The sequence below is a fragment of the Pholis gunnellus genome (assembly GCF_910591455.1).
Source record: "Pholis gunnellus genome assembly, chromosome: 14".
NCBI classification, from domain to species: Eukaryota; Metazoa; Chordata; class Actinopteri; order Perciformes; family Pholidae; genus Pholis; species Pholis gunnellus.
In genome coordinates, this window is record NC_136541.1 from 9,891,274 (window position 1) to 9,912,561 (window position 21,288).

The following is a 21,288-nucleotide window of genomic DNA, read 5'->3' on the forward strand; positions in this document are numbered from 1 at the left end:
TTAGATGACAGAAAGTTAAAGTTAATCTGCGCTTCGGGGTGTCTTTCGAAATCTGTTCAATGCACCACTTTTTTAAGAGTTTAATGTTTGTATTGTTTGTGTTTTTCCCAAACCCTTATGTCCAAAATGTGAATTTGTGTCTTGTTTTTAACGAGTCGGAGAGAGACTTTTGAAGAAAAGACATCGGTAGTCATGTCGACGAGTGTTTTTTAAACACTAAATCTGTCATTAATTACGAACCGATGATCAACAAGCACATGACAAATGAATATGTGTATGAAGTTGATGCATCGGTTTGAAGTGTCGGAAATCGTGATTAGGAAATGAGTAAAGGTGCCAGCTGTTGAATGTTAAACCGTCTCCCATGTTTAATATTTTCCCAGTTTAAAACCTATCTTCAACCAAAAGAGGAACGTAAAAAAACAAATTGTATCTCAAAGCAAAAACATGCAATATGCAGACAATATCTGTTATATTCTGTAATGTGCGGGAAAAAAATATGAATGTGCATTTTACTCTTTGCTGCTAAATTCACTACAACCATTCTTCTCTTGAATGTCATATTAATGTTACATGCAGCTGCAAATCGTCTCCTTGTGGCAGATATCCTCAGTCCTTTTTAATATTTCTAATATTTCTCCACTGCTTAACATTACATTTTCCGAATGAAGGGTTTCAACTTGTCTCGTCTGCTTCTTTTCTCTCTGCGGGGTTTGATTTACTGGCAACAGTTCAACTGTCTGCAGCTTGTGTGTCGTTTTGTGCTGATCTGAACGCGTGTGCCAGCTGCATCCAAAGCAGATTTTAATCATAATTTGTGTAATTTTGTCCATGATTTTTTTTTGTAGTTCTTGTAGCAGAAATGTGTCGAAATTGTTGTTTGGTCGTAGCAGTTGGGCGGTGGTTCTGGCAGTGTCTTGTACTATACACATATATATATATATATATGTGTATAGTAGTATACTTTTTTTTGAATTTGTAACTAACTAACAGAAAAGTGAATACCATAAGGTTTTGCACTATTGCATTTGACAAAAAGTAGCAAAGCATCACATTGTTTAAGCTGAACCCAGCAGAAATGTGGCATTTTATCCGTGGAAAAAAAAATAACTTTAACGATAATAATTATAACTGAAAACGAACGAGAAGTCATTTCGGCGCTATCCTCTTGGGACCCTGAATGTCAGCAGAAAATGTCACGGAGATCCCTTCGTTGTCGAGATAATTGACTGTTGAACACACAGACGTTGCCATGCCTCGAGCAAATGTGTGATAATTAATGCTGAACACAGCAGACTCACCTCCACTGTGTACAGCTGCTGCTGAATCCCACTGCCATTGATATCATTTATTGGATTTCCATCCTGTACATTTTTAAAGTCCCTCTTCACTGTGCAGGATGATGTGAGTGCAGAGTTTAGCTCCAGAAGCCTGTTTTGAGTCTTTGGAGTTGTAGATAATGTATGTGGTTTGCACACTCTGTGGTTGTTTCCAGCTCAGACATCCAGGCCAGCTCTGTCTACAGTATGCAGTCTCTCTGAAAGCCATTTTGAGCAGTCTCAGCAACATAATCCCTCTTCTATTTATTTCATTAGGCCTTTAGCAGGAAAACATCTTTATAGAGTAAACAACTTTAGAGCTTTACATTTTTCTTTTTGGTGACAGCATGGAGAGAATTGGTTTTTTTATGAGGTATTATCTTGTTCACTCAACCCACTGCTCACTGCTCCCAGAGATCAGCTGTCAGGCAAACAGTGTTGTTGTCTCTGCGACATCTTTATTCTTTTTTTTTTTTATGTTCAGACATGCTGCCGCTTTCTAATAACTGCTACTCCTCAATATCTTGATTTCAAAACAAACCACTTTTTTCTGAGTCTGTTCTTTTCCAAACGCATGCTTTGATCTATTGAAGGCTGTATTTTTAGAGTGAAATGTACAATTTGTTAAATAAACACAAAAATCTATTTACATAGTGCTGTCTCCCTGATTACAGCTTGATTGTTCCCCTTGAACTGAAAACCTACTTTGAGTCACAGGGCGTAAAAAACAAGACTGTAACGTACGTTCTTTCTTTTTGTCTTGTTCTCAACCGCAACGATGAAGAAGTTTGAAATTGCTACCGCTCTGATTAGTGCCTCTAACTGGCTTTTTCTCCAGTCCACCATGCCTCATGGGTAGTGTAGTATTTACTATACTTTACTTATTTACTTTAATAATGTAAACGCCCCACTCACCTCTGGCAGCTGCTCTCCTCTCTCCAGGACGTCCCGCAGGTGCCGCCCTCTGTCGCCGTGAGACTGCAGCTCGTTACAAAGCAGGTCACCCAGAGCGACGTGACGCAGGCCGAACCTCTCCTCCATCCGATCACACTGGAGAGATTTCCCTGAACCTGGACCACCTGAGAGAACACACACACACACACACACACACACACACACACACACACACACACACACACACACACACTCGTGACTTTAACCAGTGAAGTGGTACCTATAGGTACATATTTGAGGTACTTTATTTTCATATCGTTTGCTGGGAAAAAAGCTGTGAGTAGATTGGTTGTTCTTAGAGATTATAAATCAAGTGTATTTGAGGAGCTCCAGGACAAGCATCTACGTACATCGCTCTGCTGCTTCAGGAGGAGAGGCTAAAAATAACCTTTGTTCTCCCCTTATCTAAAGATGATAGCATCTCCCGCCTCTCTGACACGTGACCTAAGCTGAACCTAAAGTCCAGCCTTAAACCTAAAGTCACCAAGAAGGCCTTTAAACCAAAATGTCAGGTCCTCACAAAGATGGACATACAAGAACACCTGCACACACACAGGCAGCATACATCCAACAGACACAAGAAGAAAAACACTGTTTTTCTAATCAGTCCCCATTTAGCAATCTTAGCTGATTTCCTTTAGAATATTAAAAAATCTCAACTTTCTCAGCAGTCTGACTGCTGCGCTGTGAGGTCTGTCGGTGTTTTTATAGCAGGTTAACTGTATTACATGGCCATGGAGCTGTGTTCAGTAGACAGTGGTGATTTATCATAACCAGCCTTTGGCACAGTAATAAAACTCAGGACGTGCTTCACATTCATCAGTGTTCTCAGTGTTGCTGCCTTCCTCCAAAAACAAACGTCCGCATCACCGTTTCCTCTGAGAGCACGGACCGATATGAGCGGGGCTCGGCTCACCTGACAGGAAGTGGGTGAAATTATGGATTCATTCATTGTACATTCAGCACATGTTCCCTGACTGTATATATTTCACCAACACCCCCCCCCCCCCCCCGAGCCTACTCACTAGAAGTATTCCTCTGCTGCTTCACGCCTCTGTCAGGAAGTCAAATAATGACCCAGCCCGGGCTGAAGCTAAAACCCTGAGAAACTTGTTAGGGACTCCCTTGGATAGTCGGGTCAAACTCAAACCTGCTGCATTAACTGGTTCTGTGGGTAAAGATAGTTCCCTCTCCCTGAGACCATTTGGAGTTTAGATTAACTGGCCTTGACGGACAAAAGCTTTAGACAAGCTGAAGTGATTTAATAATGCCTCTGTTTGGTCTTATACCGTAACTGCCGCTGCTTTTCATTTGAGTTAATGTTCTCCACTTAGATTAAATTATTTATATACTGTGTACACAGGATCTTTCATGCTCAGGAACATTGGGATCTTTACAGCATCACTTGTAGCTGAAATAACAGATTTCTTTGGCCACTTTGTGGCGCAGTGGAAACAAATTGTGAACACGCCACTGAATTCTATAGAACTTAAGTCGCTTATTTACACATCCAGCATGTCACGGAGCAACATTATCACTCATTTAGAGTTGTGTATTCAGCCACCTGTTGAATATAAATACAATATTCACTCTCCTTAACTCCTGATGAAAACTTTTGCTGCTAAATGTTCACCAAACTTGATCTGCTGTCTGGTGCTGAGCCAGTAGTGTTTTTACAGCTTTTTCTCTGAAGATGGCAACAACCGAAAATAACATGAGAGCAGTGAGAGAACCAAAAACAGTGAAGTTGTGGGCTGAACAGCTAAACATTGAGCTGAAGCTCACTATAAAGCTTGGTAAATCTGACGAGAACTGCAGATTTGGGTGATAAGTCTCTGTAGATGTATCACCTCTTCATTGCTACCGGTTGATCTCAGTGCAGTATTTGATACGGTTGATCTTGGTACTCGGTATCCGCTGATACTCAAAGCCCAGGTATCGGGACTGAAGAAGTTGAAATGGCACATCACTAGTTAAAATATCACCCCAAGTATCTGATAAGCATCAAATATGAAAGAAACAAGCGTTTAATTCATAATAAAAACCTGCCTGACTCCTCCAGTTATATCTGGTGTACCTCAAGACTCCATCTTGGGTCTTCTTCTCTTTCATCATGTGAAATAATTCAGAATTATGGGTTCCATTTTTATTGCTATGCTGATGACTCACATTTATACATCCCAATTCAAACCAGTAAATCCATCATTAGTCTCGCAAATCTTCACACTCACCTGTCTGAATATCTTCAAACGTTTTACTGTTAAACACGGATAAAACTGAAACGCTCCTTGTGGGACTTTCCAAACTCGTACATTTATTTAAATAGGTCTGCAGAGGACACGAGCTTCTCTCCTCCACTAATTGAGATGCTTCAGCGATTAAGAAAAATACAAAATGTTCTTAGCTGTATTCCCAGCAGAAGATATTATTCCTTTCCATTGTCACCATCCACTAAGCAGAAGAGATGTTTTTACCACCAGTGGGATCCAATGTGGAGCTGAGCCACAGACCACCACAAACCGAAATGAGGAAGATGGAAGTGAGGGAGAGCAGCGGGACATGAAGGAGAGAAGATAAAAAAAAAAGGCTGAAAGCTTAGACACCAGTGAAACCTCACATTAGCATTTCCCTCAGGCGCCATCTCCACTTTCTTTCTGAAGCACCGCTGCAGAACACTGCTTCAACTTTTCCATCAGTTCTTATAGTCTGGGAGGGTTTGGATGGAGAAACTACACCTTTAAACTCCTCTCTCCCAACTTTTAACTAAAGCAGTTTTGAGAACATAGATTTCCTCGCCAGAACCAGCTGTGCATGGAGAAAAAAAGAGTCAAAGTAAAAAGTGGGTGATCTTGTATCCCACGAGTCAATTAAAGCGATGTGCCCAGCTGCGGCTGCAATCAGACTCTACTGTCAACAACTGACAACAAAAGATAATCATGCAGCAGCAACCAGAAAGTAGACGGGTGTGTAAAGTATCTCTGAGCACTTCGTCTTCACCAGATAAAAAGAGTCTGTCAGATAAACCCCCCCGAAGCTGCAGCGTCAGCAGCAGTGTAGAGCAGCAGGTTTGGAAAAGAGCGACAGCCAGAGACGAGGGGACATTAACTTTACATTTATAAGAGATGAGTCCTCGTGAGTGAGTCCTCTTGGGACGGGGTTTTCAAAGTCAGCATCACGTGTGACCCGGCTGGAAAGACAACCTGTCCTATGAGGGGACACAAAACTGATCCCCCCCCCAGGCAGGATTCAGTTTATGTAATACACAAGCTACTTGCTCCAGCAGATAATGAGTCATCATAGGTGAATAGCTTAGTCAGTTTTTAGCTGCACTACATAATTTAGTCCTTGTAGTTGTTCCTTGTTACGACACATTTGTAACTTGGCTTTTGCAAGTGCTCTTGAAAAATGTAAAATGCTATAAATAAAGCATTTTATTGAAGGGTTCATATGCTTGACTAAGTATTCAGATAGGGAAGATGCATTTAGCGCAAACATCGCCGAAACGGACACCATTTTATGATTTTCATACATTATTGTGTCCAGTTTTCCCTGAACAGTGGAGTGGCAGGGCTGTTTTAAAAATAATAGGCTTGCTGATTACTCTTTTAACGAGAGGATGGTCCACTGGAAATAAAATAAATGGGCTCTTTCTGATCATTTGACCCGAGAATTGAATTTGGGCATAACGTTTTCTAGGATTTCTTCCCTTGCTTGAAGGAATGAAATACGATATACACCAGGCTATGAATGACAGATGAACATACCCCTCAGCAAAACCTTCTGAATATAGACGGGAATGAAATTGGAAAGTTTGGTGTATCTAAGTGCTACCGAAGTGGAGATTTGTGGCTCAGGTTATGAGGAAAAACCCATATAAGGAAATATATTGTAAAATTCCGTACATTTTGAAAACACAACGGGTGAATAGGGTAAAAAAACAACAACTAATCATGTATTTTGAATGTTTTCTTTCCACTAGTTTGAAAGAAGACATTTTATATGAACTAAATAGCCCAAAATCTCAAAAATGACCCACTGCCAGAAAACATTATGCTTTTGCCTGTAGTGTCACGCTTTAACAAATATTGCGCCTCCTGCGATTATAAAAACGCAGTTGTTCATATTGCGATAAAATTTCCATTAATTGTTCAGCACTAGTGTTCATTCACGGAGATAACGGCACAGTGCAACAACAGCAGTCAAACGTTACAGCAGGAGAAACTGATGCTGTGACGAGAGCTGGAGACCGTTTCTCTCTTTCTTTCTGGTGAGTCTCTCTTTCTGTTATAACACACTGAAGGTACGATAACAATTAGCTGCAAGCGGAATAAAAAAATGAATATGTTAGCCAACGTGGCCAACCTTTCATTATATGGTCTAAAATCTGCTCAGGAGACACATGCAAGTGAAGGTGACGATTGTTATATATGCAGTTGGCATTTCCCTCCAATTATCTGCTCCTGCTGAGGGAACGCTCCGGCTCTAACTCAACCTCTGTTTCTCAAACGTGCAGACAAACTGGTGTTAGTACAGATCACTGGGGATTTGACATGTTGGTTCTCATGGAAAGGGGCTTAAACACAAATACACATCGCCGTGTGGAAGAGAGAACTGATGACATTTTATTGACAGTATTTTTCGTATTTTCCTGTGGTAGCAAAGTGATCGTTGGGTAATGGAGACTCTGTGTGTCCCAGATGTCTTATTAACCTTTACCTCTAGTCCCGTCTTCGATTAGCAGATCGAGCCAAACGGCTTCAACGTCGCGGAATAATAATTGATCACAAGAAACACCCACTCTGCCTCCAGAGGGTGGAAATAAATAAGTATATTTTCTCATCTGTTGCACCGGAACAGAACTTTGAATCTGTAGTGTTTGTGTATTTCAATTTCGTAACGCTGAAGATTATAATGTTTTTTGTCTTCAATAAGCAGAGTAAGCCACACTGCTTCAATGCCGCGGCATAATAATAGATTAAAAAAAATACACCCGTTAGTATTAAGTGATAAATTAAACTGTAAATCTACAAAACATATACGCCGACAACTATAAAGACTCTTTTCAACACTTATTTTGATGCCTTTTGTGAGTGCTTGTAGTGGCGTATTTAACATTTTCCACTTCTTCTATTCTCTTCATGTAATAATCAGTGTCTTGTTTCCTACTGATGAGCAGTGTTGAAACGAGCCGTGAAATTCCACAGGAGAATACTTTTCACGCTGAAACTTTTTAAATTACTTCATTAACTTTCCTTCAGTCGTCTGAAATGAACATAACATCTGTCGTTTCCCCTCCAGCGGCGCTCCTGAACGCAGCTTTTTCATCAGAACTACAACAGTCAGTTTAGTTCACTTGAAAGATGCAGAAAAATGTCAGAGCAGCTGATGGGTATTATTTGAGTGAGTGAGTGAGAGAGAGAGTGAGTGAGTGAGTGAGTGAGTGAGTGAGTGAGTGAGTGAGTGAGTGAGTGAGTGAGAGAGAGAGAGGGGTGTGTGTCTACATGTACGTACCCATCATGAAGATGACCTTTGGTTTCTTCTGTCCTGTACAATAAACTGTCAGAAGAAAGAAAATCAGAGTTTAACATGCGGTGCAGCATACCGTATACACACACACACACACACACACACACACACACTGATGCACACACAGAAATAATGTATACAACTTTTTTTGTTTTTTTACTTCTCTGCTGGCTGAGACAAAGCAGCCAAGAGGACAGAAGACAGGATGAATGACTGATACTGACGGATGTCTGTGTTCTTCATTTTTCATAAACTTCATACAGAAATGTTTTGTTAATGTTCATTTTTATTAACATTTTACATTTGTTTCCAGTGAGATATTAATGACTTTATGCAGTGACTTTGTCACTTTGCTGCTCTATCTAGTCATGTAGAAGAGCAGAGTATTGATAAGAGTGGCTTCTAGTTGTATTAAAATCCTAAATATACCTATATCCCTACCTGAAGAGGAGGGGTGAGCAGAGGGGCAATCTGCAACTCACCACTAGATGCCACTAAGTCTTAAACAGTGTTCCTTTAAATTACTGTCTGTTTTTCAGGTTCTGTTCATCTTTGAAAGTGATGAGCAGAAACAGAAGTTGTGTCTTAATTACATCTACAAACACATGTACATGTACGTATACAAAATGAACAGAGTATGCACTGTGTACTGAATACCAGGAACGTGATCAGACGCTTTGAAGGGGAAGTTTTATAAAGGTGCATTCCGTCTGAATAACTTCTCTGTTCTTACAGTTCTTACACTATATCATTTTAGCAATTGCATTTGTCTTCATTAACAAAAAGTAATGTTATGCAAGATGAGGATTGGAAGGTGTCGTTAAAAATCACCAGTGACCAACATCAGAGCTTCATTTGTGTTCAAGTGTGTAGGAGAGCGAAGAATTTGTCGCTGTATATTAAACATGTGTTTCACAGTTATGGAAAAACAGATTTGTACTTCGTATTTGTCATTTGTAAAGTAACGGTTTCCAAGGAAATTGATATTGAATATTGAATGTATTTCATGTTATAAACACTGCTCTTGCAAATATCCTCCTCCTCTCTGTCCTCTGCCTGCTGCAGGGTGATGTTAGCGTAGCGACAGCTAGCTGAGGAGATAAACATCAGGTCCAACAGGCAACATAATCAACAGACGAGCCCTCCTCCCCCTCCATTATACAATCAATACTGTTGATGCAGAGCAATGCTGATAAAAACACACACACACACACACACAGGCTACAGGGAGGAGAAGTTAATTCAGGCTTATGGTGCATAACAGTTACATGACACGCTTAGCATTTACTGAGATGAAACTGTGTGTGTGTGTGTGTGTGTGTGAGTGAGATAAAATGCTGAATGGAGTCTGCTTCTGGTTAATGAAAGAAGGCAGAGGAGAACAAATATGTAGCTGCTGATTAAAGCTTTGGTGATAAGTTGCGATGTCAGCTGCAGGTCACAGAGGAAAGACAATAGTTTGAATCATTTCATCAACTCACTGTCTGTGGTTCCTTCAGCATACCCAATATCTTCCTCCTCTTCGACCTGTGAAGATGGAGACAACATTTGTATTATAATCGATGTTATACTTTTCAAATGCATCTTGATTTCTTCTTTTTCAATATGTCGTGTCATCAATGTGCGTTTGCCGACCATTCAATGCGTAGTTGATTAAAACGTGAGATAAAAGAAGAGACAGAAGTAACTGGCAGGTGAATCAATGATTAAAAGGATTGCAGCTCTCTTGGACACACAAACAGTACATGTTGTTGTCTCACCGCTACATATATTTCCATCAGATAGCTTTAGTCCCTAAAAACTCTTTTCCTTCTCTTTACTGCAAAACATTACTAACAAACAACAATTTATGAGCCATGTTTTCCGCTTTTTCGGTTGCCGATTGGTGCCACTGATCAGCAGAAGTCACTGAGTGCTACCAAGGAAACCTGGCTCTTAAATAACTTGCATGAGAATAATCTAAGAATAAAACACTTAAAATACATAAAATACTATCTTTGTGCAGTGAAACTGTTGTTGTAGCATCAAGACCAACACCGGGTGTCCACACACTTGCGGCCGTATAACGTTGTTGAAAAGAGACAAGAGTCAATGGATCAAAAGACAAGGAACTGTTTAAAAAATATACACTGTCTGACGGGAAAAAAAACACAGGAAAGAGAGAAAAGACGAAAAAGATGAAAGAGCATTTGAGAGAGTAAGTGCCGAGTAAACCCTCAGTCTCCCCGGAGAAAACACGAGGTCGGAGCCTGGAGGAGGACAGAAACCGTCAGCAGCCTCGTTCACTGCATCACGATTACAAACACTTAACCGAGTCAAAGAGAAATAATTGGCTGAAAGATATTTTTCCACTTTCTTTAATCTGTTTTCGAGAGATTGAAATGATTCATTCGATTCAGGCGCACATCAACTGTTTCAGATATTTGAGACCGTCATCAAAAACGAATCTCTCCCTGAAGCCTCATTGCTGCAGGTTTCCATGGTTATCCTTTCTCGGCTTTGGCCGTCTGCTTCTTTCGGGCTCAAATGACCAGCGAATAACTCAAGTGCGTCATTAAGACAATGCCTTGGTGACACCAGAAAAAGACAAACATACAGAACAGCCTGCATCGGTGATATTAATAATGCTGATAATGAATGATTACACTGCTGATCTTTGTGCAGTACAGAGGAGGATAACATCCACAGCTGTGACGGAGATAAAGCAGGAATCATCTGAGTTAATAAAGGGAGGAAAATCATGCCCTGAATTAAGTTATTAAGTAAGCTGATCCCTCTAATAATTCAAATCGCTATAATATAAATATTCATAACTATAAATATTATTTATATTAACAGTGGATCAAATTATTATGGGTTATATGTGAAAGGTGTCGCTCGTAGGGAGAATTTTCACCTCTGAATCAATGATTGGTGCTTTAAATAACGCTGCATTTAGAACACGTCTTTGACATATTATCACCACGTAATGTTGATGGTGAATGCGTGAGCACACAGTTGCTTATTTACTCTTTACTCCAGCAGATATGGAGAAACGTAAGCATTCATTTGGAGTCGTGTTTGAGTCCACGGTCCTAGACCATTTCAAATGGGGAGCCCAGGCTGGAGCCGCTTGCAATTTCAGGGGCACCAAATAGATTGGGCACCACGGATACATTCACACCCCGATGGGTTTATAAATGCTCCACTATGTTCACCAGCTGCTGACTTTGTCACAGGTGGTGTAGCCTACAGACCATTTATGAGAGATTGTTCACTGTGAACAGCTGCCTGCAACGAAGCTGATGAGAGACTGAACCACAACAGTAAAGCGGCGAGCTGTAAAACCAAAACAAAGAGCTGAAAGACGTCTGCAGAGTTGGCAGATAACTCTCTGTTGGTTCACTTCCGACCAAATTCTTTCACATTTCAAATTTGACCCCTTGCAGCTTTAAACTTATTCCCTCGAATTAATCATTTGTTCCCTTCTGCTGTCGTTAATTGATCAAATAGCTAATTATTCATTCTCCCTATTAACGTTCTTTTTAGTGCTCCAGAACCTTGAAGGGACCTTTTGAACGATCTGTTATCTCCATATATATGAATGTTTATGGGATGTGAACCACAACATGATGTTTAACAGACATCTCACAAAATGCAGCGTATCCAAGCATTTATAAAAAAATAATAAATACATCTGCATTAAACTCAACAGAGCCATGGTGAGAGTGTCAGAGGGACAAAGCAATAAATTAACACCATTCATTTGAATGCATTGAGCAATTTGAGGACACAAATGACCGAATAAAGTGAACAAAATAATTGTATTGAATGCATGATTTAATAATATGAATGAATGATTTGTAATTTAATTTGGGACAATTTGAGGGAACAATTTATCAAATATTTCCCTAATGGACTCTGGAGTTAAGTGCTGTCTCATTTCTATTCAAATTTAGCAGAAAGGCTTCAAAATTGAAACGTTAATGGTTCTTTTAAAGGGCAAACGGATGTCTGATCGGATCAGTCATGCAAGCACCAAATTATGGGAGTACGGAGGGAATGTAAAAAAAAACCAGATACTGACGTCGTCATTGTGTTTTAAATTAGACAAAACTGGGACAAACCTGCATTATCCAACACAAACTTACATTCTTGTGATGTTCGTTGGCAGTAGAAAACTATTCAAATTGTGCAACACATTTACAAAAGCCTCGTTACAAACATGAAATGAGCATCTGTTGTGTCTACTAGGTGGGTCTCTCAGGCATGCAGCAATTAAAAAGAGTCTAAGCGAGACATGTTCCGCTTCATAACCACCACATAACCACAACCAAGTGTTCTTTTCACTTCCCACCAAAAGGCAATTGTATATTTGCAAACTGAACATCCAACCTTTGAGTGAAAAACATCTGATGTGCACTATAAATATTCGATTAGCGTCTGCCGGAGAAAAACATGTAGCTGTTAACCATGACGACTGAGCTCCCCTAACCTTAACCACGTAGTCAGTGTAACTCAAATCAGGATGTTTCCAAAACACAAACCAAGTTATTTTTGTGCCTAAAAATCAAAAGAAATCCTGAACCATAGTGTTGGCCCACCATAAAGCTGATCAATCGTTCAACAGTGATATGTAATCGTTTTAGAGGCACAGACAAAATGCATTCAGTAAACACGTCTACGTGTCGTTCTGACAAAGAAATGTTAATTCAACCTTTTGATTTGGAGGACTATGTGTGGAGTAAAATACTTAAATAACAAGAAGGGAGATCCTCTAAATGTAGCGTTAGAATGAACCTTACTAATGCTGCGTTACAGCAACAAGCTACATGTACTTTTTTAATGAAAGCCGGTGACATAAAGCTAAAACTGACGCTCTACATGTGTCGTTCTGTGCCGGGCGTAAAGTTGAGCTGGTCTCAGAACACCACTTCTACAGACGGAGGACTGAAAGACCTTCCTTGACATTTCCAGTTATTAGCAGCTCTCGACCACCGATTGTTTTTAAACTGACTTCTAATGTTTGGGATTTAGACACGTGGCTGTTTGCAGAGGGCTCAGTGTGAAGTGGAGCTACAGTTACATTCAGCAGAGACACAGAATGAAGCAAAGCTCCGAGAGTGTTAACTAAATGCCGTCAGTGTGGGGGAGTGCTGGGTGCCAACGACGAGCCAGCTTGGCATGTGGGTACACCAACTGGTCTGATGACTCAGAGAGAGAGAGAAACACATGCACAGCACGCCTTACCAACACGTAATGGAGACAAAATATGTATGTAAATACACACACGCACACGCACAAACACACACATAAACCCTCTGTAAAAGAAGATTCCTGTGAAACTGATGCTGTATGTTGATAATGAGCGATGGACACATGTACGGTCATAAACACAAGCTCCTATACCAACATCCCAAAACCTTAAGTCTCTATATGTTAGCCGTTCTGTGACGCTGTAGTGCTCCTTACAAACCATGAAGAAAAAACCTGTTGAACCGATGCTGGCAAGACATTATTTTTATCTGTTGAGATATTTGAGCCTGGACCAAAGTTTTGGACGGACCAACATTTCCATCCCTAAAAGATTTGATGAACTGTAGATTAAATTACCAGAAGTTTTCGACTGAACCAGCGAATACCTGGAAAAATAAATGTACTTGATCACACTGATGCAACAATCCAGTAATCCACGAAGTGTGTGTACACGTGAAAATAATGGCCTAAATGTGTCGCTAGTGGGACGGTTAAATGGTTCCTCCACGGGGGACCATGAGTTTTCTCAGCAAATATCATGACTGCCCTTTTTGGGGAATTTGAGATAAAATGTGTAAAATGTTGATAGTTTTCCCTGAGATTGCCAATAGGGGTGAAAAATCAATAGTATGAACATTTAGGGATCAATTAAGGTCAGATGGTGACCATAATAGTCATGATTCATTTTCTGTTTGACATGAACATCAAACTGGATTTTACAGTTGGTGGAGAATATATTTGAAGTACAAAAAATACCATAATCAGGAAAATGCACTTAAAAGTAAAAAGTAGAAGGATGTCCCCTGTGACTGAAATGCTATTATATATTAAATTAGATTATTATCACTCATGCATTACTGTAAAAGCAGGATTTTACTGTTGTAGAAGCTCATTTACAACAGTAAATGTAGCTCACTCACAGTAGCTCACTAATGACTATTTTCATGATGGATTATGCTCCATTATTCTCCATTAATCGATTGTTTGTGTGGTTAGTAATAGTAAGAAATGCTGTTGCAAAGCTCATCCTATGTTTTGTAAGTAAAAATCCTCATTTGTAAAGCAACTAAAGATGTCAAAAATGTGTGAAGTAGAAATTACAATAATTCCTTTTTAAATGTAGTGGAGTAAAAGCATAAAATGCCAAAAAATGAAAAGACTCAAGTTTGTACCTCAAATGTGTACTTAAATACAGTACTTAAGGAAAGGAATTAATGGATCCTCTGATCTATGAATGTCTGTAGGTTACATAGAAAACCATCCGACATGTTGTTGAGACTGACATGATCACGACTAGAGCGCCGTTCTCTTGTGTGGCTCAAAAAGCCCACCAGTCTAATGGAGCGCGACGATGACGATGCTGTCAGCAGCAGAAGTTGCCTCTCGATCTTCATTTCTGCTCATCATCCCGTCACGTCAGACTCTGCTGGTGAGTCACCTGTCTGAGCTGATCAAATCAGATGCGGCTGTCAGCCTCAACTCATTATCTCCAAACCTCAGGACCACAACATCAAACTGTCACGTCCGTCAAAAGGGAGTCCGGAGACGCTCTGGTGGGCTGAAGAGTGCTCGTCATCTTCATCATCACCGTGATCTTCATCATCTCCATTATCTTTATACAGAAAGCAGCTGCACGACGCGCTGCACATTTCTGATGTGATGATGGAAGTTAGTTTGAACTGATCAACTATGTGGCCTTAAATAGTGTTTCACTGGTGGAATGTAAATAATTACATATTGTGTACAATTTTGACATACTTGTACTTTACTTGATTATTTACATTTTATGCTACTTAAGGGAAATATTGTACTTTCTATTGTACTACATTTATTTGACACATTTGGTACTGTTAGCTTTTATATATATATATATATATATATATGATGCAGTACTATACTAATCTACCCAATAGTATACAACGTATCTAAAATTGGCTCCACATTAACTACATTAAATGCTTCTACATGTATGTATTATCATATAATAATATAACACTGTGAGGAAAGTCTTCTGTATACTCAAGTGAAGTACCTCAAGATTGTACTTACTTACAATACTCGAGAAAATGTACTTTCCACCACTGAATTGCACTTTGAAATGGACTCAGACACATCCACACTCGATGTTCTTTTATCAGGAATGAATTGGAGGTGGAGAAAAACAAGAAATAATTGGAGGAAAATGTCCACGAGATTTTACTCCAGAGACTCAGAATCTCTGCCTTTCTGTGCATCGCCACGGTAGCAAATTCATCTCTGTTTCACATCCGAGGCCACAAATATGGGATGACAAGGCTGCATGACGTCCTCGTTCCACTTCACAGAAAAGAGCGTGGCCACAGGAAGTGCTGCACAGAGACAGGAACTGCCTGTTTTTCCTCTCCTTGTCCTCTACAAGGTTTAAAGTATGGATGGATCAGGCGTTACGCTGGCACAGAATGTGTCTGATAATTATTGACCACTTTCACCGCCTCATTATTCAATCATTGTCACTTTAAGCTCACTGTTCTGTGGCATGACTAAGAGCCTTTTATTAGATAATCACACCCAGCAGGATGTTTTGTTGTACCAAAGCACCCAGCAGTGAGAGTAAATCTGTTCATGAACAGGACTGGTGAAGATTAAACACTGTGACGAGCTCTGTGGACAATAGACACCACATATCAATACAGGCTGAGAGGAAGAAGGTGAAACACTGCAGCCTTTGATTAGTTAACTCAACATCGAGCCACTCGTAGAGTATGATGGCTCTGAACGGAGTTCCACCAATCTGGGCTCATATATTGTGCAATTAATCAGATTCTTTAAACAGATCTGTATTAAACAAAACAATCTGACCAAAGTGGTAAATTATTAGAGAATGTTGTCATTGTACGTTTATGCAAACCACGGATACGTTGAATCTCAATGCTTCTGAACCGAAATACAATTCCTATCAACATTTCCACATTTCTTCATTAGACATCTAATCAGTGTGTTCTCAATTATGTTTAGGTTTAGGCAACAAAACCCCATGGATGGGTTGAGTAAAAGATCATATTTTGGGTAAAAGAATTGTTACTTTCGGACTCACATGGGGACACAAACATCCGTCTCCTGGGTGAATGTCCTGTGTTTGACTCGTCTGTCCCCTCTGACCTCTTACTCAGACTTTGATTAGACGTATTTGATACAAACGTTATCCTGGAAAAAATACATTCCCGCAAAACTTAATTGACAATGCTGTTTTTTTTTTTTACATTATTCTTAGGAGACGAGGCTGGTTCTGGAGCTCACGCTCGTATCACATGATCTATCATGTGATAGAACAGCTCATGTTGGCCTCACTGCTCACAAAGAAGCAACTTTTGTTGCAGTTAACCTTGATTACATTGTCGGCATTGTGTATATTTTGGAGTTTGACTCATTGATTCATTGCTCATTGATATTTTTGTCATTGCACCTTATTGATATTTCATATTTGCACTCTTTCTTATTTTGTACTGCAACAGAACAGTTTTCCTTGGGATAAATACACTTATAACGCATCTCATCTCATCCTGATGTGAAAGCTCCACATTAAATGTGGACTTTAAGACTTTGAGTGTTTAACTCTTTTTTAAATTGTCCATTTTGAATTCCCCTCACACCCGAAGCAGCTTAATGGAGTTAAGCCATCCAAACCATGGTAACGCCGTTCGCCTCGCTCAGAGGCGATCCTTTTCCATAACACCACTTTAGTAGTGTTCAGATGGCTGCTGAAGTAACCACGCTTTTGTACTCTGAAGCTCACGTTACTGCAGTTTCACAAGCATTTCAGAGAACTATGGTGTCCTTGAGGTAACGAGAAAGGCTCTGTTCAGAGCCAGTGTTTGCTTTGTCCTTTCTGGGCTCCTATAGAAACATAGCGGTGCAACACGGCGGACTTCGTGAAGAGGACCTGCTCTGCATGTAGGTATAAACGCCTCATACGAAAAAGATATTCTTATTTTCAGGTGATTATACACTAATGACAACATTGTTATGTATTTTATATTACATAATAGATCCCCCAAAATCCTACACACTGGCCCTTTTTAAAATAAACTCAAGGTGCAAGGTGTTACAGAAAAGTATACATAAAATATTAAGTAGTTAGAGAGAGAGGTGAAGAAAATGGCAGCAAAGGTTGCAGAGGTGGGCTTTTTACTCAACCACCACTGGATTACTGCCAGCAAAACCCAACTGAGCAGCCGAAAGTGAACGGTTATCACGAGCAGCTCCGGAGTGTGAATTCGATGCACTGTATGAATGTGAAGAGGTGTGCTGCTGATAGAGAGAATATGCACCGGGACACCGATGCCTGGTTAGAAGACTGAGATACATTAAAGCCCCTCAGGCAAGCAACACGAAGACCTTGAGTTAGAATATTGAGTAGAAGAGAAACAGAGAGATGCTGAAGAGAGGAAGTGAGAGCTGAGCAATTTGTTTCCAGACACTCGGAGGATGGGAAATGAGACGGAGGTCAGGGTTACACTTCACTGCAGTGTGGAGGAATGATGCTCGTCTGCACCCTCGCCAAGCATTACACAACAACATTGTCCCTCTCTGGACTTCTCTGAATCACCGGCCTTCACTGTTTCACCGTTTGCCATTTTTGATAACAAATGTTAATGGTTTTGCAGATAAAAAGCAGGGAGAGAGTGAACGCAGAGGATGTGGAAACAGGGGAAAATACATTTTCTTTGTGGGGAGTGTGGCTGCATGCTTATGTAAACACAAAGTTAGAGTAATCTGAACAATCTAATTTAAAAATGTTGAATTTACAGTAATTACAGAAAAATGATAATTTAATGGTTTGCCAGATCTTGTGTGCAAAATCATTTGATCAGATTTGTTCTTTAAATAGGTTTTATGTTAGAAATGTTCCTGTGTGTGTTTGTATAGCTGCTTCCAACATTAAACACGGCTGTATTAGAGACGTTTTTCATGTGGTAAACTAACAAAAAAGAGAGTTTTCCTTTCTAAAAGTAAGGTATTGGTACCAAAACTGAAAATGATTAATCAACTTCCATATTCAAATATTAGAAATGGATCTTACCTCATCGTACTTGCAAGCAACATCTGCCAGGCTGCTGGTTTCACCCAGTAGACTGAGATCCAGCTCACTGAGACCTGAAGACGGAACAAACAGAACCATCATCAAACACTACTTTGTGATTGACTGGTCGTTGTTACAGCGTTCTTAGAACTTTAACTCTTTCACAAATGTGTTTCCAGGTCATGAAAGTTAATTGTAACATTTTTGATCAGCTAAAAGTCACATTCGGCGTTCAGCTGCACTTAGCTCCTCCCTCTCAAGTCACATCTGGTTGCAAAAAGGCAAGTTGGCGACGGCCAAAATGCTGAATTCGAGGCTTAAAAGCGGCAGCAGTCCACAAACCAATGGGTGACGTCACGGTGACTACGTCCACTTCTTATAGCGGCGGCCATTAGCTAGCCAGTGGGACACGCTCACATGCACTAACACGCACTAAAAGCACACGCGGTCGGCCCGGCTATGTAAACCAGGAACAGAAGCTTGGAAAACAACACACGGAGGAAGAGTGACTTCATTCATGCTCAGGTAGACATTACTCCGTTATATCTTTGCAGAGATAATAGATCTTTGCTGCTAAATTAATGCTCTGAATGTCATGTAAAGAGCAATATGCACTGTGACCAAATCTCATTACAATAGTTATGCCAATATGATCTCTTTACATTACAGCTAATTTAGTCTCATGTTTTCCACTCAACAAACTTCTATATGTCAACATACAGTTGCACATTTGCATTTTTAAGGAAACTAAAATATTCAAATCAACGTTACTTTTGGTCCAACTAACACCTAAACCTAAACTTCAAGTTCTCAGAAAGCAGTCGAGGGTGATGCTGTGATAAACGCGCAGCGTTTTCGTCCTCTCCCTCGGTGGAACTGAATCGTGAATAACACTTCCCCTCGGGCAGATTCTTTTTTTTCCTGCACGCCAGAGCTCCTTCTGCACTGAGAACTGGGTTAGATTCTGCAAGAATGCAGCTTCAAACGTTCAGGCAGATCCCGGAGAGACGGCAGCTGTGCATTTCTTACATTCATTATGTTAAAAAAGCGTCAGGGTGCACCTGATTTACAGAAAAAGAACAGTCCTGCGTCCTCTCTGCAGTTCACAACTTCAGAGTCAGCAGCATGTCAGAGTGCAGAGGGGCTGAGGTATGACAGATCTTTGTTGTGTCTGGTGGCCGAGGCTGCAGTCGTCAGCATCGCCTCAGTCTGGTCCACATAATTACAGACTGAGGAGGAGAGTGGCAGTTGTTTCCTTTTTGCTGGGGAACAGTGTGGCGCTAGAAGCAGCAGATGCACTGGGAGGCAATTTCTCTTTAAGAGTTTGCCTCAACTACTGCTAATCTATTTTAAAATGTCCTGCTCCTCATACAACATCAGCCGATTGAAGCAATTTCACCTGATCTCTGAGAGGGTAGACGGTTGAAGCTTGAGATTCACACGTGATTCACATTTACGATTTATTCTTTTTTATGTGCATTTTGCATGTTTCATGGTGCTTTTAGAATTGCACCCCACTTATGCCTCCATGGAACTGCTAATGTGAGGCTCCATTACAGGAAACATATGCAGGAGAACATCTTGACAAATGTGCCGATGTCACGCTGCTCTTAAATGCATCTCAAAGTGCAGCAACATAACTGCTGTATGTGCGTGGATTTGTGATGGGAAGCTCTCTCGATCCCTTGTTCAGTCATGCCCTGAGGATGTGAGGAAAAGATCAGTTTTCTATAAGGTTTTTCATTCCTACGGGATTAATGTATTACCTTAAGAACAATATAATGAGATTTGCATACATGATCGTTTTAGTACAAATCAGTAAACATTAAGAGAAAGCACCGGCACTGAGTGATCATTTCTCGTTTGCTTAATTACAGGATAAATCTTTCTGATTTTGCAGACTTTGTGCAGCTCAAGTGGTATGGGTGGTATAAGTATACAGTTTTTCACTGTCGCCATCTGTATTTCGGTGTCCTGCCATGAAGCGGACAGCTGTCAAGTACGTCAAGCATGACGTAGCAATTTTGATGTGAAAGATCTCTGTGAATGTGAGACTGGGTCCCATTATGTGTCTGGCCGTTATCACTTCATGTACAAATTCTACAGAACAGCTGTGTAGTAATGATGCCACATCCAAACTGTCCTACCTGTCTGCTAACAGCTCTCCTCGGCTGCTCACTGCTCTCCTCTGATCAGAAAAACACTGAATCTAAAGAGATTTCTTCCTTCTGAACTATTTTTATGTGCCATATGTCGTCTCATGTTTTCTGCTCCTCCTCACACGAGCCTCAGTTTCCTCCTAAGTGAATCAGTCGTGGCTCAAAACAGTTCCCTTCATCACAAAATTCCTATTTTGGTGTAGAAGTCTCTTTAGAGTAAGAAAAAAAAATGGTTATTTGATTGGTTGTCACATAACAACCAATTCATAATGTATTCCTCCCGTTCCTACGCAGCTTCCTGCTGCTGCAAGTGTGCCCGAGCTGTGTGGCACAAAACAAGCACAAAAACAAGCCAAGTCAAGTTTATTTATAAAGCCCAAAAGCACATATTGTTCTTAGAGGGCTTTATAATCCGCAGAGTTGGCGACAACCTCTCTCATTAAAGCTTCAATGCAGACCAGAATAATGAAAAAACAAACACGTCTACCAGGCGAAAACAGAAGAAGAATCTTAGAAAAAGCAACAAAGGAGTGATCCTACCTAGGTTTGCATTGAAGCTCACACTGGGTTTAGATGGATAAAGAGCAGAAATGAAACCTGAACTTCCGGGTTATGTTGCAGAAGCACACGAGACAAGTTTGCTTTTAAGAGCTTCTGCCAGAAATCTCCGTAGGTTTAGACCACAAACTGTTAATTTTAGGAAAAGATCATGTTTTGGCTTCATATGTCTGGATTAGGACGATGATCCCGATCAACGTTTCATGTTAATTAATGAGCTTTAATGGTGCAGGCTGACTTTGTTACCTTTGGACAGAGCCAGGCTAGCTGTTTCCATCCGTTTCAAGTCTTTGTGCTAAGCTAAGCAAACTGGCCACTGACTGTAGCCTTTGATTTAAGGTACAATCGATCTTCTGATCTACAGTAACTCGTCACCACAAGGCGAATTAGATGATTTCCTAAAATGTAGAAGTATTCCTCAAAAATCTTTGTCCGGGCTTTATATACTATACTGTCTACAATATACAGGCGAGAACAA

At 40.3% G+C, this 21,288-nt stretch overlaps 1 protein-coding gene across 1 annotated transcript in view; it reads right to left on the bottom strand.

The window, feature by feature from the left end:
• The window catches only part of ak5 (adenylate kinase 5), a gene marked incomplete at its 5' end in the record, with an annotated part of 54,231 nt that overhangs the window by 5,950 nt on the left and 26,993 nt on the right, over window positions 1-21,288 (bottom strand). The window contains 4 exons of the mRNA XM_079172689.1: window positions 2,235-2,398; window positions 7,785-7,829; window positions 9,281-9,326; window positions 18,094-18,167. Of these exons, the coding sequence (XP_079028815.1) occupies window positions 2,235-2,398; window positions 7,785-7,829; window positions 9,281-9,326; window positions 18,094-18,167 (329 nt within the window). The remainder of the gene's footprint in view (window positions 1-2,234; window positions 2,399-7,784; window positions 7,830-9,280; window positions 9,327-18,093; window positions 18,168-21,288) is intronic.